At 41.8% G+C, this 16,155-nt stretch overlaps 2 protein-coding genes across 3 annotated transcripts in view; one reads left to right on the top strand and one right to left on the bottom strand.

Moving 5' to 3' along the window:
* The window catches only part of LOC127018389 (unconventional myosin-X-like), an 88,835-nt gene extending 82,756 nt beyond the window's left edge, over positions 1-6,079 (top strand). Inside the window, exons 38-41 of the mRNA XM_050899979.1 lie at positions 112-235; positions 1,771-2,220; positions 3,027-3,218; positions 3,798-6,079. Coding sequence (XP_050755936.1) covers positions 112-235; positions 1,771-2,220; positions 3,027-3,218; positions 3,798-3,911 — 880 coding nt within the window. The 3' untranslated portion in view covers positions 3,912-6,079. The remainder of the gene's footprint in view (positions 1-111; positions 236-1,770; positions 2,221-3,026; positions 3,219-3,797) is intronic.
* A 7,797-nt stretch (positions 6,080-13,876) lies between these two features.
* LY75 (lymphocyte antigen 75) overlaps positions 13,877-16,155 on the bottom strand; it is a 46,501-nt gene continuing 44,222 nt past the window's right edge. For both annotated transcript variants that reach the window (XM_050899573.1, XM_050899574.1), the window contains exons 34-35: positions 15,632-15,799; positions 13,877-14,617 (exon numbers count right to left, since the gene is read on the bottom strand). In XM_050899573.1, coding sequence (XP_050755530.1) covers positions 14,433-14,617; positions 15,632-15,799 — 353 coding nt within the window. In that variant the 3' untranslated portion in view covers positions 13,877-14,432. The remainder of the gene's footprint in view (positions 14,618-15,631; positions 15,800-16,155) is intronic.

Raw genomic sequence — 16,155 nt, 5'->3', positions numbered from 1 at the left:
CTGTTTCAGAAATCCAGGGGTACCTTCGTATTGTGAGTTGCACTGTGGACATCCCAGTACCATGGTGCTTCTGGTTTTTTCCCCCCCCTCATTCTCTTTCCTATCTTACAGACTTGCTGGCTCTGAAGAAGAAGAGGAGGAAGGACAGTGGCAGCTGTATTTTAAGCTTTATTGCTTCTTGGATATTGAGAATGTTCCCAAAGATGGGGTGGAGTTTGCCTTCATGTTTGAGCAGGTAAGCTCACTCTGGGAGAATGATTTGGTTTCCACGGTGGCAGAAGCACACAAGAGTATACAGAAAACTGGCTTACCTTTGCATTAGAAGTGGGAATGCTGGTTGGAACAGAAGAATTTAGTGTGTTGGATTTTTGCCTGGAATCTACCACGCAGATATACTGTGAAGTTCTCTAGGGAACAGGAGTATTAGAACAAAAGCAAGAAAAATTAACAAGGGCTTCAAAAAACTGAAAGACCAATGATAATAAAATGCTTTTAAAATTTATCTTTAATTTTAAAAGTTATAGAAATTTGGATAATGATTCAAGAAGAATCATTAAAAGTAGCTGCTTGTAGAACATAGGTGTAAAGAAAACTGGAAAATCTAGCTATCTGTGTATCAGCTTACAAGAACAGCACATCCTTGGGGTGTTAACAGGAATTGACTAAAAAAACCTATCTTTTGGGGAATTTCTTTTGATTAACAGAGAGGCACTAGAAGAGTACTACAGAAAAAGGAAAAGAGAATGTAGTTGACAATATTTATCTGCCGAGTAATCTTCTTTTAAGTCACTACACTCCATAGCACAATGATGCTGGTTAGGCCAGAGATCACACTGGTATGAAATAACCTTGCAATTAGGGATGCAAAACTAAACTGACTGGAGTACACAGCTGTGTGATTCGTCCCATCTTTATTACTTCCAATGAACACTTTGATCTTGCCTCAGAAAATTATAGCTGTTGAAAATTAATTAATATGTGTTAAAGGGGGTCAGTGTCATGAAGACTGAAACTCACTGATAGTCAAATGGATGGCATGTACATCACACAGACAATGGTTCCCTAAGAGGGCTTTCTTGAAATGAAGTAGTGTTAACTACAGAATGTCTAGGAAATGGTCAGGAACAAGACATCATGGTACTGTGTGGAAGCTCTGTTGACAAGGCTTTCAGGCTACACAGCTTTCACTAGCAAAGAGTGGTGGAAGAGAAGTAACAGCAGGAGAGTAGCTGTTATCCAGATATTAGATGGATGTAGCAAAAAAACCCCGTAAATATATTTCACAGAAAAACAGGCAAAGGGAAGCAAGAAGACTGGGGGAGACATCAGGCGAAAGAGGAAGAGGTGGGAGGTGCTGATGTGCAATAAGACTGAGGTTAAAAGTCTTGAGTTTATTATATCTAATTCCCTGGTGTTGAATAGAAACTCCACACAGGAGCTGTAGCTGGTACAGCACAAAACAAATTGCCTCAATTCCTGTCTCTCCCATCTGTTCCAGACCTAAAACGTCCTCATTGTAAGACTTTCAGTACAGGATAGGAGCCCCTCAGAGATCTCCGTCCTATCCAGGCTCGCAGAAAGAGGTGTTCCCCCCACATTGACCAGTTGCAGACTTTGACTTCTTTATTATAATGTCTGCTCTGACCTCCTGAATTATGTCTTTCCTGCTGGGATGGGTAGATGCCATAGGAATCTGTACATGGACCCAGCTGTCAATAAAGTGTGCTTCTGCTTTCTAATGAGTTTGGGGGACTTTTTGTTTGTTTGTAGGCTCATGAAAGCCTCATAGATGGTCATTTTCCTGCACCAGAGGACACTCTGCAGCGCCTAGCAGCTCTACGGCTGCAGTATCTTCATGGAGATTATTCTAAAATAAGTTGGACCCTTGATGGAGTCTACCCAGTTAACAGACTAAAATCCAAAATACTGCACTCAACAAAGAGCAGCGGCACTACCAGTCATACTCTGGAGAGGAGACGGACCAGCTTCCTTGAAGGGACATTGAAACGTAGCTTCAAGACAGGCTCTGTAAAGAAGCAGAAGGTAGAAGAGGAGCAGATGATGGAGATGTGGGTAAAGGAAGAGCTTTCAGCTGCTCGGGCCAGCATAGCACAGAAATGGACCAAGCTGCAGGGACTCTCTCAGCATCAGGCCATGGTGAAATACATGTCCATTGTAAAGGAGTGGCCAGGTTACGGGTCAACCCTCTTTGATGTTGAGGTGAGCGATGTATAAACTCATGTAACTACTGCCAAGGAGAGGCATCAGTCTGGAGAACAGATACAGCTGTGTGTATTACATGGCTCAGCAGCAGAAGGGAATTTCAGGAACTGGCTGCATTTTGCCTTAGTAAACTTAGGGTAAGCCTGCAGTACCACGTACCCGAAGAGGTGTGACGCAGAGAGCACAGAGCAAGCAAGCTGGTGCGTCCTGGTAAATGGAGGGAGACAGTGGATTCCCACTTCATTAGAAGAGCAATAGAATTTGGGAAATTTTGGGGGGCCTAAGAAGATGGTGGCTAGTGAAAGCAAAAGTAAAACGAAGCTCTGTTGTCCTTACTGGCAAAAAGTGCAATCCTGTTCTGCAGCAGTACGACGGAAACTGCTCAGAGTGGGTCACTTAGACCACTGTGCTTAGCCTGCTAGAGTAGGAATCCACAGTTCCAGTTTTATCAGTTTTGTTGCTGCCTAGGTGGATTACCATGGGAAGTTGCTTGCACTCACTATATTATCTGTAAAATAATAAGTGGAATATTGACTTCCTAAATCACTTTAAAATCCGATGAGAGCTGTTAAGTATTACAATTATTTATTACTCAACTAGTATTTGACTCACAACCATGTCACTTCTAAATCTTTGCAGCAGGAGTGCCTACCAGATTCCTTCTGCAGACATCCTATTTTTTCTATTGAGGTGAAGAGTTGAAATGTCGTATAGGTGCCAGAAATGGAGGGCTTTTCCTTGAATCAAAGGTGATTTGATCTTTCACTGCATTTATGCAAAATTTCATGTTTCTTTTTCTGCAGTGCAAGGAGGGCGGATTTCCAAATGATCTTTGGCTTGGAGTCAGCACAGAGAACGTGTCTGTCTACAAACGAGGGGATCCTAAACCACTAGAAACTTTCCAGTATGAGCACATTGTTTTCTTCGGAGCACCACAGCCTAACACCTTCAAAATTACGGTGGATGAGAGAGAAATGTTCTTTGAAACATCCCAGGTATATGAAAGCACAAGACTTGTTGTATGTGCAGTTTTACTAGCACTTCAGTAAAGCTCTGATTTCCAAGGACTAGACAAGTTTATGTGCAAGAACTCTTGCTGAATGGACTGGACAGCCAAGGGCAAAGATGAAGAGAACTCAAGCCTAAAGTGCCGTGGTACCTTTTCTTGAAGACAGGGATAAACAGAAAAAAAATGATGCTGGTTAGAAAGTGAAGGAGGTTGAATGGTCGTCCAGTGCACTGGGAATTTCCAGTTTTGGGTGCTCATGAGTGTGCTTGGTTTTTTCATTCCCTTCCAGTATATGAATGGGGAGTTCACAAACTCAAAAAAAAAAAAAATAGCAGCATTAAAGTTGCCTTTCTTTGAGCTACAAGCCTTTTAAGTGTCGCTACAACAGAGCACAAACTTGTCAAGCATTTCCTTCTTTACTGTCACGTTCACGTTTAGTATTACTTGCGGAATTTATAGTGCCATGACTTTGGACAAGGGGAATCTTTTTCTGCAACGTCTGGTATGCCTCGATGGAATTAGGTTTTTAATGTGCTTACCCTCTCTTATTGTGTTCTCTCTCTAGGTGGGCGAGATAATAAAGATCATGAAAGCATACATCAACATGATTGTGAAGAAACGCTGCAGCGTCAAATCAGCCACCAGTGTGGACAGTCATGCTAGCATCTGGACTAGGTGATACGAATGAACTGCCATGAGAGAGAGAGGCAGTTGTTTAATGATTGGTATTTGCAACTTGCCAGCACAGGTGTAGCAAAGATGTTTTTTAAGAACTCCACTTGACTGACTACTGTATTTAAAAACTGAAGTGACATCTACAGTACCATAGGATTTGCACCTCTGCCCAAAGACATTAAACAGTAACAACTGTTGTTAAATATTAATTACCCCAAACTTGTTTTCCCCCTGCTTGTTTGATGAACAATATACCATAAAGAAGCAACGTCAGAAGCATCCTCCTTCTCCTGCGTGTCCTCTCTGCTGCTTTCACCGTTACCTGTCATACTGGCAGAAAAATTCACAAGAATCATTTCTGCACTACAGGAGACAACCTTAAGCTTCCTTATGAATTTCCAACATGCAAACATCTGGGATCATGGGATCACAGCATCATCTGCTAAAAGAATATTTGTTTTTTATTTATTTTGCAAGCAGCTCTAAAATATAAGTCACTGTGGGTTTTTTCTTCAGGATACACTAATGAAATGCCTTTGTATAATTGCAGCCAAGTGGTCCAACTAAGAGGTCAAACCCTACATGAGAGAGCATTAAACAAACAAACAAATAAAAACACCCAAGGTGATTCTTTACCTTCCAATAGAAGTTCACAGGTACACGACTGTAAGAAGCAACACTTTAAGTTAAAATTCTAAATACTCCAACATAGGAGAAAAATCTCTGGGACTAGCACCACTGAAATAGATCATCAGGTGCCATTCCAGGTACATTCCAAGCAGCACCTGTTGCCTAAAAATTAATGGCTGCCTTTCCCCTCTGCAGCCCAGGAGGTGAGATTGATTTAGTTGCATTTCCAGAAGAGCTGCTCTTCACAAACTCCAGGTTTTAGATGGAGGTCAGGGGTTTTTATGGTGAGCAGCCCGCCTGTGTTAAGTTCCCTCTTTCTCTATATAAGATTTTAGGATGACTGGGATCCCTGAACTTTAAAGTGGACTGTTTCCTGCTGAGTGAATAGGTGCCTAGACAAATTGTTACAGGCAAGAATTTCACTTCCTCTGTACTACTGTAAGCAGATGCCAAACCCTTCATCCTCCTCCAAGCTCTAATTGGAACTGCTCCCATCACTGAACCCCCAAATCCCCTTCCCGTCTCCTCTAGCTCCCTAGTCATCAGCAAAACTTGAAAACAATGCTGTTTTGCCAAAACAACGGCTTCTTGGAGGTTTTTATAGCTACTTGCAATGTGAAGAAGCAGAATTATTTTTTTCTTCTCAGTGAAAGATGACAGTCATCTTCAGTCTCTTGACTTCAGAAACTTGATTTCATTGTTTAAAACAATATTCCGTATCAGTCACATCATAAATTGGTTGCATTAGCAATCAAGAAACCTGGTGGCTGGCCATTTTCTATGAATGACCCTTGTCTAGTCTTGGGATCCCAGAATGCAAAGGCCCATTCAGTTTCTTAATGAAACTGAAGAGCTGTATGTAATGTGGGCTTTGCTCCACGTTTAAAATCAGATGTCTCCATTTCTGAAGAAGTGGCAGCTAAGGCCTGTTAGCTATGAAATTGAAATTTCATAGAAAAGAAAACTAGGAGTCAGTATGCAACAGGTTCCGTTCCAATTCATCATCAAATTGTGCCAGGTCACATAGTACAAGAAAAACCACTGTACATACTCCGTGCTTTTCTCTCATTTCCACTGCACTGCAGCATGTGCAAACACCGTCCACTTGCCACACAACCAGCCTAAGAGGATGGCCACTACTGTGTATCATACGGTCACCTGGAGTTTTGCCTTAAATAGCTTTACTGAAGGATCCTACAAACATCCTCTTTTTGTCACGAAGAGCAAAAACATGACCAGGTCACAAGTGAGAGAGAATAGGCATGCAGAGGCAACCCGAGAAGCAACACTTTGTATCGGTCCGTACACTGACTAGATCTCTTTATGTATCAGAATAGCCTTGATTATCCCTGTCCTAACTCTGCACTAGCTCTGTGTTCTGGCTCTTGGGTTGCTGCAGGCAGCTTGAACCCACTTGGAAATGTAACTCCCATTACTATTTGTTGTAATTTTGCTCATTTCTATTACAGAATTCCTTCTGCTGTCTTTTTTAATTTGTAACTGGCTTTACAAGATGAAAGTTTAATAAATTATTGGATTGCACAGGCTGTATTCACTCACAGACATTGTGTGCTCATGTTAAGATGTTTACTCGGAGATCTAACACTCAGAACTTGTAAGTGAAAAGTAGGCATCATCATCAGCATGAGGAGACAACAGCCCTTCCTCTCAGAAGCAAATTTTGCCTTTGTGGCCAATTATAGAAAATAGTTTGCCGCTACAATGGGGAAGGTTTGTTTCCAGCTTCTGCCACTCGCTCTGGGCTGAGTCGCACCTTTCGTCAGTGGGAGATGTCCCATGCGAGTTCAAGGGACTGGTTCTGAGACGGTTACTGTGGGGAAAGCAGAGCAAGGAAAGAATCCTCTCCAAAGGCCCGATCTGCAGGATCAGCTCCGTCCCTTCTCTTTGGCACCTCCAAAGTCACTAATAACAGAAAATCACTTCTAGCTCAAATAAGCTGCCAGCTGCACTTCTCGTACAACAGCATGGCCCAGGCGTGGTGTTCACCTAAGAGCATGTGTCACAAGCGGTAAATCTGGATTGCGGGGCAGCTGAGCTGTCAGCAACACAGCCAGACTAGCCACTAGCGGACAAAAGTTCCCTCAATCCATGCACAGGTATGGAAACCAAGCAGTGATGCATAATCTCCATTAATATGCTCTCATATATCCCTTGGTCAGATGCTCTGAGAGCCTTGGGACCCTGAGATAGGTCTACGCCATTTCATCTCCAGCTGTTCACAGATTTTTAGTTTCTCCATCCTTATCACCTTGCATAGTCTTTCCAGGTCTTTATTTGAGGCTGGAACTGCTGCTGCTTACTTCAGCCGTTGCTTTTCTTTCCTCAGCTATTACATTCCTTTCTGTGTACTTCCAAAAAACCATCGTCTCTGCCTCCTTTCTGCTTAGGAAGCCTTAAGTCACGCAGAGGCAGCTACCGCTTGTTTGGGCGGAGGAGGGTGTCAAAACCAAGCACAGGCTGCTTGGCCTACACGTCTCTCCTGAATAGCCCTCCTGTGATAAAGCGCCTCTCAGGCACCTTGGGCGCTGGCGTGGCGTCTCCCCCACTCACTGACTGAAGTCAGCTGCGGCTAACTGAAGCTGAATCTTTTTCTTGGTGGCGAACACAGAGGCCAACCCCAGTCGCCATGGATTAAAGGAGGCGCTAGCTAGCCAGTCTCCCTTGTTTGCAGCTGTTGAATTTCAAACTCCGCTTGCTTCATCTAATACATCGCTATCATGACAACAAACCTGCACCACTGCAGGTCCAGCATGACTATGACAACATGCACAAATTCATTTATGACTACTTGCAGTGAATAACCACCCAAGGCGATGGCCAGATAACAGCGTTCTCTCACTCCCTTTCTAACTGTTTCATCACCCTGTCAGTGTGATGTGCAGTCCCTTCTGGCCCCCACCCCAGTATTTCTCTAATACTTAATTCACGTTTGTATGTTCTAATGTTTATTTTATATGAAACAGTTTCAAGCCAAAGAGTTAGGCTTTGGGACAGGGTACGATTTATAATCAGCACCTATACAGTAAACAAAATGGTTTATACACCAAAAAATCACAGCCCCTAGTAACTTATATCACAAGCACATGTATCTAGTTATTAAACCGGTTTGACTGTAAACTTCAACTGTTTATTTACCCCTTGTTCTAAAGTGCACAGCCTTTCCCTATGTAGGCTGTATGTTTTGGCATTGCACTGTGCATTGACTTCAGAATGACATGCTCCCCTTGGGCATTTAAGCAAATCCTTCACATGTGAATTCCAGCCCCCACTGTAAAATATAAGCTCCTAAATCTGTGCACTGCAAATTTGCTAAGCTCTTGTCCACATTTTATACCAGAGATTCCTAATGCTACAACTGGATATACATTTTGGACCCATGCCACTGTCAACACAGAGGTGATTGCCGAGAACTCGAGTGCCAGTACAATTCACGTATCTCTACCTGCCTGTTAAGTGCTGCTCTTCAAGCGCGGCTGCATGCTGGCCAGCCTTTTAAACCCCAGCGGGGAGGACTCCATCTCACAGTGTACCTGGACTCTGCACCACTCTTTAGGTCTAGATGCAACCAAGAGCAAACGCATTACGTTGGGCGATTCCTGGTTCTTGCCAGACGTGTGCTACCACCTGCGGCCCCATGGCTCGGGCAGCCCGGCTGGCTCCACAGTACAGCTGGCTGGTAGGGAACCCAGCTCCATCGCCTGCTAACGCGGCACCCAGAGACGCGTCTGTGGCCTCCCGCAGCCCTCAGGCGCTGTCTCCTGGCACAGAGTGCGTCACGCCTGCCCCAAAATGCTGTGATGGCTCAGGATTACCAATACAAACATGTCCTTCCTGTAAAAGCAAACACCTGTAAATCCTGAGTGAGTCTGAACGAAATAGTGACAGCCTGTCAACATAAACTCAACTAGTCCTGAAATGGGTTAGGCATTGGGCACAGTTTTTGCGAGGCCACTAATGAAGCATACACGTTCATAGTAGCAACTTACCTGTCTTGCTTCTTTCTCCTGTTGCAGCGCGAGGCAAAGTGAGGGCAACTCAGCTGTCCCTGGTTGTGCCTTGTCAGGGTGTGCCCATGGGCCCAGCAGTATTTAAACCAGGAGCCTTCTCCTCCCAGCTCCCCTGGGATGGCTGCACCTTGGTAAGTCATCCTCTCTGAGCAAAGCAATGCAGAGGAAGGCCTCTCACTTCTCACTCAGAAGAACACCTGGTCCTGCAAGGTGAGATGGGTGTGGAGTATAAAGGCGCTGAATCTGCGTGGTAGGAGAAGCCCTGGTTGAAGAAGGAGGGGAGGTGTGGAGGGAGTCCCCCGGGGCTGGAAGAGGGGAGTGGTGGCTGTTGCCCACAGCAAACTCCTTGTGTTGTGGGTGCTTGGGATGGGGTTGAGAGAGCTGCTCTTTTCCTGGCTGCTGTCGGTTTATTGCTTGCAGAGGAGGGGAACAGCCCCATCCCTGCCAAGGCTGTGGTGTCCTGGTGTTACGGGATGTTCTGGCTGTCCACGCTGGCTGTTCTGGCCCTTTCCCAGCACCCTGTGCCGGTGTTGTGGGGCTGTTGGCAGCGCTCATCCCACACCCTTCAGGCTCATGGCTGCGCTTGGCTGGCTGCTGCTCTTTAGGAAGTGGTGCCTTCTGTTCTCCTTTCCCAGCAGCTCGTGCTGGTGTAAGGCTGCCTGGTTGGCTCTTGTGTCTGTGGTGGTATTTTCATCATTTGGTGGCTTAACTGTCAGCGCTGCAAAGCTGGTATGAGACAGAACAGGTATGAAGCAGAACAGTGGCTGCAGGAGACAATACAAGATGGAAATTTCAGGAACCCAGCCCTCTTCCTCAAAGTAGCTCATGATCCCAGCCGTGGGTAAATGTGCCCTCCTGTTACCCACATACACGGATACTTCACACTCTCACTTGACACAAGATGCTCTTTAAATACCCAGATCATCTTTATGAAAATAAAGACCTTTCAATGAAACAGAAAGCAGTTCGGTTGCTAATGGGGATGACATTCATCATGCATATTTGTGAAATCATCTCTACCAACTACTTTGTAAGTTTAATTTGAATATGCATACAAAGCTTGCTAGTTTTTACAAAGTATAAGCACCACATTTTTTATAATTACCTGTTCTAGATCATCTGTTAAAGGGGAACTATAACATATGACATTTGAAAAGAGAAGTTTTATAGAAAGCAGGAGTAGTACTCTTACTATCCATATGAGTGTCCTGAGATACAGCATGCAGAAAAGATCTTTGTTCTCATTTGTTCTAACAAAAAATGTGCACATACGGGGCCAGCATAATGAAGAAAGCACATTTTGCAATGATTATTTTGTGCCACTGAAATTCCACTTTCTTAAAAGCCACCTTGGAGTAAATTATTCTATTTATGCTGAAAAGGAGCAAAGCTAACAAACAACTGTTGTTCTGTTTATAGTTATAGTCCCTTCTGCATTGGCAAATAGAAATCCAGAAGGACTTACAGTCTGTGTTGCATTACTGTGTAATCACAATAAAAACCTCATCTGGTATCCTCCCTTACCCCCTCAAATCTGTTAAAAATCTTAGTTACTGGCAGACATTACGATAGAGTGCACAGGAGTTTTCAATGTGAAAATACCATAAAGGAATAAAAACAAGATAACAGCATTTTATAATGGCATTTATGCTACGCACCATTTGCAAGTTAATTTGCTATCAACAGAAAATTACCTTTTCTAGTGCTTTGTCAACTCTCATCTTAAAACTCTTCAGAACTAAATGGGAAAGGTCCATTAGAGTGACAATTAAATTTTTCTCCACAGTAGCTAATCTCCTGGTTTTCCTAAGCTTAATTCTTTAATACTGCTCGTAGTTCTTGCTTTAAAACTGTGCAAAGTCTGTTTAATTTGGTCAGTAAGAGCTTTATGTACTTCTTGAAAACAGAATTTGACTAACTTATGAACCTGGGGGTTATATATCCCACCGTGCTGCATACACACACCAACAGTGGATGCATAAAGGGTTCAAACTGTAATTCTGACTTCTAGCAACAAAAATTGTAATATTTGGTCTTTGTTTATTTGCAGCCACACCAAAAAAATATCACTGACAGGTCATGCAATTTACTTCCTCCTTTTAAAAACGTTTAGATGTATAGCATATGTCCAGAGCTATGAGCAGATGGTGCATTTGGTTTAAAGGAAAAAATGGTAAGAAATACCACAAATGCATCAGGCTCAAGCGGTGCTTGTGCGTAAGCACTTGTGGTTGATTTCTATGTCAATTAAGTTATTGATGCAGAAACAGTGTTAAAATAAAAACGCTGGCTGGCCTCGTGGCAGATGCGGATTAACCTTTCCAGGACACGGAGTCTTCAGAGACTGGGCAAAATTCAGGAAGAGGAACCAAACGCCACGCTGCTCCACTCGCCATGGGAGGAGCTCATTCCCACAGGACTGAGCTCTGCCCTAACAAGAGGGAGGCCAATGAGACAGTCACACATTGAGTTGTAGGCGTGCAAAACCTTTGTGCGTTTACCTGAAGCTGTACAGTTTTTGGCTAGTGCTGCCACAGTCCAGGAGACAGCCTGTGCTCTGAGATGAAGGAGTTTCAGGATGTCTTCCCAACTCCACTGCTCTGGGACCTGGGACAAGCACTTCATTTCTGTGCTTCCACTTCTCTGCTCATCATCTTCAGTTTTTAGATTAATGCTTCTGAAGCAGATGACCTCGTTTGTAGTCTTACACAATAGGATGTTTCTCCCAGCAAGCACAGCAAGCCATTACTGGAGCTAAAAATAACACTGCCCTTTGACCAGCAGTCGCAGATTTTGGAGGTCTGGAATCCAGAGTTCAGATGACACTTAAAATGAAGACATCTCGTGCTTCAATTGCAAATATTACATGGCCAGAAGTAATTTAACTTTGCCCGTATTTTATGAGGAGTTACGTTGGGAGGCCTTACAAACTGCTTTGGAGTTAATGTGGGCCATGAGGCGCTAATGAACAGAGGAATGTTCCCTTTCTGTGTAAGCCCAGAAGCAGCTTCATAAAAGCTAGGTATAACCATGTTCCATGATAAAGTATGTTTTCAACTGCAAAAAGACAGTTACTGGCATTCTTTTTAATACATCAAAGATTTTTATTACCTCTAAAGTTTTCTTATCATGGTAACACTTACTTATCTGCTTTAATTGTGATCACAGCCCCTGCGCTATGTGCTTTTTTACCCAGTGATTAATGAGCTGTACCTTAGCTCTGATAACTGCTTCCACAGAAATAAAACCAGTGTAAGCAGTTTAGTGTTTTATTTAACTTTATTCTTTAAGTAACAATACTGCTAAATAATCTTTCTGTGTATTTCAAATAAAGTGGGTTATTCACCTGCACTGAGGCAGTTGTGCTTACGCAAATAAGAATTACCAGTGATTAGACAACTTGGGTATGATGAAACAAACATGAGAAATGGGGCCTTAAAAAATTATTTACATCATTCATAAGAATAAAATATACATTTTTTTAATAAAAAGTATATATTTGTGTGTTAGAGAATTAGGATTTTACTACTAATTTCCATTTTCCATTTCAGATTTACACCTAAAAATGCTCAAAGTATAAACATCTATAAAACTAGTAAATCTCAAAACATGAGAACTCATAAATTTTCTCCACTTCTTACTGTTGTTAGAAAAGGACAGGAACCAACGCTATTTTAGTCCATTAAGTTAGAAGTCATTTGGCAAAGCACTTAGGCATATAAGCTAAACCAGAAGATGACAGGAACCAGGCTTTGTTAAGTTTCAAACACTTCTCACACCAGGGTAAGTTTAAGGCAGGGGGTGAGGGATATTTTCATTACATAGTAACTAGCATCATAACTACTTTTTTTACAAGTTACCTCAAGAAAGAAGAAAGAAAATGTTCAACAACTGTGCCCAAAGTACCGAATAAACAACAAAAGTGCTTACTTCTTGGATCAGCAAACTAACACAATGGTTACTCTACTGTGCCCCTTCAGGCTGCTGTTTCAACAGGCTCTAAAGCAGTATCTACAAGAAGTTCTCTATTTCTAAATATAAATGATAAACACTTGCTTATCAAAATAGTGCAAACAGGAACAAAGAAAAGTGCTGTCAATGTAAGTAAACTGCAGGGGAAAAAAGGCAGTTGAACATCATGACCTCGCACCATTGCTTCAGAGAAATCAGTAGTACTTTTCTCAGCGTGTCAGACCAAACGTATTCCTATTTACCATATCATACCACCATCACATGGGGAATGGATTTGGTCTTTTACATATCCTCCTTCATCAAAGTAAACGTGCCTGTTCTTTGCATTCTGCATTAAAAAAAGTCTACAGACTTTTCAAAACATTAATTGATCAAATCATTAGCGTAATTACTATATACAATTCTGTCTTCCCTTTTTCCCTTTATAGCTTTCTTTGGAGTGCATAGAGAAGGCCACAGTGACACATCACATACAAAAATCAAGTTTAAAGTTTTATGTAAAATACTCAAGTATTTTTAGCATGTATGTACACAAATTTATTTACCATACATTCTTTCTCACTCTTTCCTTAGATATATCTATCTTGTTTCTTGACAGATGACATATTTCACATATAAAGTTAGGCATTTAATCCTAGTATAAATAAGAGTAATAGGGGAAGTAAATGTCAGGAGGATCTCATTACAGAAAAAGGAACACTGTCACTGCAGCACTCGTGTCCGTGGGTGTCACAGTGCAACAGATCATAAAATGGAGCAGGTCTTTTCTGTATTTTGATCTACAAGAAAATCACTCAAGTCTAATTTCAGAGTAGTTTGAGGATGTAAGATAGAATGTGGTACGTCTTTCTCTAAATACTACTCCAAGTGCAGGTTTTTAATCTTAATTAATTAATGCTTAGGTCAGAGATACTGATTTTTCCCTGTCAACATTCCTGCTATTTGCGCTTTCAAAACTTTGTGAAAGGAGCTGTGAAAAGAAACTGAACCATTCACTTGAAGAGCAGGTATGTCACAGGATAAAACATAACATTCATGCCTTTGCTTTTACAGGGCTAAGGCGTTTATTGTATCTTGAGTTCTGCTTGTGTTTGCAGTTAGCCCTTAACGAGTATTTTTGTTAGCCCCACTACCACCTTCAGGGGATAAGAGCAGTGATCTGCCAGCTTGCCACAGTCTCAGGCTTCAAATATTCAATTTACTCCTAGATGGCATGGCTTTAGCACAAGGTATTCCCCATAACTCTTTACTCAAAATGTACATTCTAAGGAAGATTCTTCTCTCACCACTATAACATGATTTTTTTGGTGTGTCTTTGGGGGGGGGGGGGGGGCGGGGGGGGAAATCACAATATGATCTTCCTCCACTATAACAAGAAAATTGAAATTCTAGTTGGATGGGAATGAATACTTAGTTGGGTAACTCCCTTCTCCCCTGCTATATCAAAATTTGTAACTGCTTATTACAAAAGTTGCTTCTACAGGGTAACCCAATGCTAGCATCAAAACCCTTACAGCATATCAAAATGGTACATCATTTGGCATGAAGTTATTGATGGATAATTGTAAAACTTACAGAATTCATGTAACAATTTTAAGTGCATTGGTTAAGGTGATGTTGCATGAAATACTGTTGGCATTAATTATTCCATTAAAAACTCTTTCCAGTAAAGAGAGAAAATACTGTAATTAAAAAATATCACAGAACTCTAGAAACCTTACACCTTAAATGGCTGAGGCCAAATAATTATTATGGACTTGAATAAAAATTGCACTTGTATAAAACCAAAATTTAGCCCCACTTTTCCAAAAAGAAGTAATAAAACATCAAGTAGTTCATTCCTTATGGCTTCACACAGTGAAGTTCATGCTGAATTGCCCAGAAGGAACAGTTTCTCAATAGCTATCTTTTGTGAACACATCATCAGTTTCATCATCATTCATCCCTCTTTGATAGCGTACTGAAGAGAAGGCACTCCAGTGAAGACGCTTCTTTTTATAGAGATACCACGCTAATCCAACAATGAAGACTAAGATAATTAGCAGGGCAAATGCTACAGCCACCCCGGTATGATTAGAACCTGTAACAGAACAAAACACAAATAGTTATTCTTTAAGAGTTTTGGTAAGAATATTTTGTCATGGGATTGATGCTTAGGTAGCTATACACTAATACTGCATGCATTTAGTTGAAGTTAAGGCAAACTGCTTCATCATAGTAACAGTCTTCAGTTCATCACATGGGAAGTTAGGATCCCATATGAATCGGCATCTATTAGCTTATTTTTGATCATTCTGTTGTTAGTTTCCTAATCATATTTAGGTTGGAAGGGACCTCTGGAGGTCAAAAAAACCCACTAGTAAATGCTGCGCTCAATTCAAGGTTTGTATACTTCAGAAATCTAATGAGATCCTGGACTCTCTTGGAGTGGAAGGGAATTATGCTTCCCTTGCACTGAAAAGATCTTGTTGAGGTCTTCCTTAGCAGCATGAAGTTAAATCTATTCCTGCGTTTCCACTTCAGTGAAAATGTATACAAAATCAGAAAGATTCCACTGTTTCTCAGGAACTTGCTTGCTTAATGCTCAGGTAACTGCTTTCTTTCCTGTACAGAGCAGAGGATGAGGAAGTAACAAGAGGCCTGAGTCTTTTTCTGGAGCTGTGGGGCACCATTTTCAGAAGCTTCCTCAAGACTGAAAACAATCTGCAGTACCTGCTTACTCAGCATCTCTTACAAGCAGAAGTCTTTCTGCTCCCACCTACACACTCACCCATGAGAGATACCCTGTGCCCTGTGGTAAGAAGCGATAGCAACTACTCTATGCTCTCTTTTAAGTGAAAGTTTCAGTTCTCTCCCTTACCTTTTAAGTGGATAGTGGGAGCCAGGAGAAGTAAATTCCTAGTGAATTTGTCCCTGAACACAATTTTATGGCAAAACAGCAACAGAAGGCTCCTGCTTAGGCAGAGGTACTTGATAGGTTCTTTTGTGAACTGCACTTTCATAATTTCAACACAGACTTTCCCCACCAAGAAAAGAAAATCCTGAATATAGTCACTACAAAATTAAGTCTCTGCTAAAATCAATGCTTCCGTACCTAAAGGAGCTTTACAAACCACTCTGCTTTGACTATGACTGCAGTCAACTTTGGACCATGTGCCAGTTGCGGACAGGATAACACTGCATTTTTCATTGACTTCTGCAGTTTTATTTTCCCAGTTGACGTAATTAACTGATGAGCCGTCAAGCCAGTTCAGGGACTGATCTGTTGGGGAAAAAATTGCTTAGTTTAGATCACCAAAACATGCTGTTATGCTACACAATGTCATTCGTAATCTACTGATTTCTTTACGCTGCTAAAAGAAACAGGGCTGACTATCTATCCCGTATATTAAAAGCAATAAATATGAAGACATCACTTTTAGCCACACCTCTTCTCCAGACCTTTAGCACCACTGACAGTGTTGGGGAGAATTAATTTCAGTGACTCCCGATTATCTTAAGTGTGCAACAGGAAGAGACTTAAGCTATAATGAAGTCGGAAGGGCTTTATAATGCTACATAAGGGATTCCAACCTCAGGCAGAAGTTACTGTAGGCTATCAACACTACAAAACTGTAT

This window comes from Gymnogyps californianus, chromosome 7 (genome assembly GCF_018139145.2).
Source record: "Gymnogyps californianus isolate 813 chromosome 7, ASM1813914v2, whole genome shotgun sequence".
Taxonomy (NCBI): Eukaryota; Metazoa; Chordata; class Aves; order Accipitriformes; family Cathartidae; genus Gymnogyps; species Gymnogyps californianus.
Note: the sequence above shows the minus strand (reverse complement) of the source record. Positions and strands in the feature narration are given on the sequence as shown.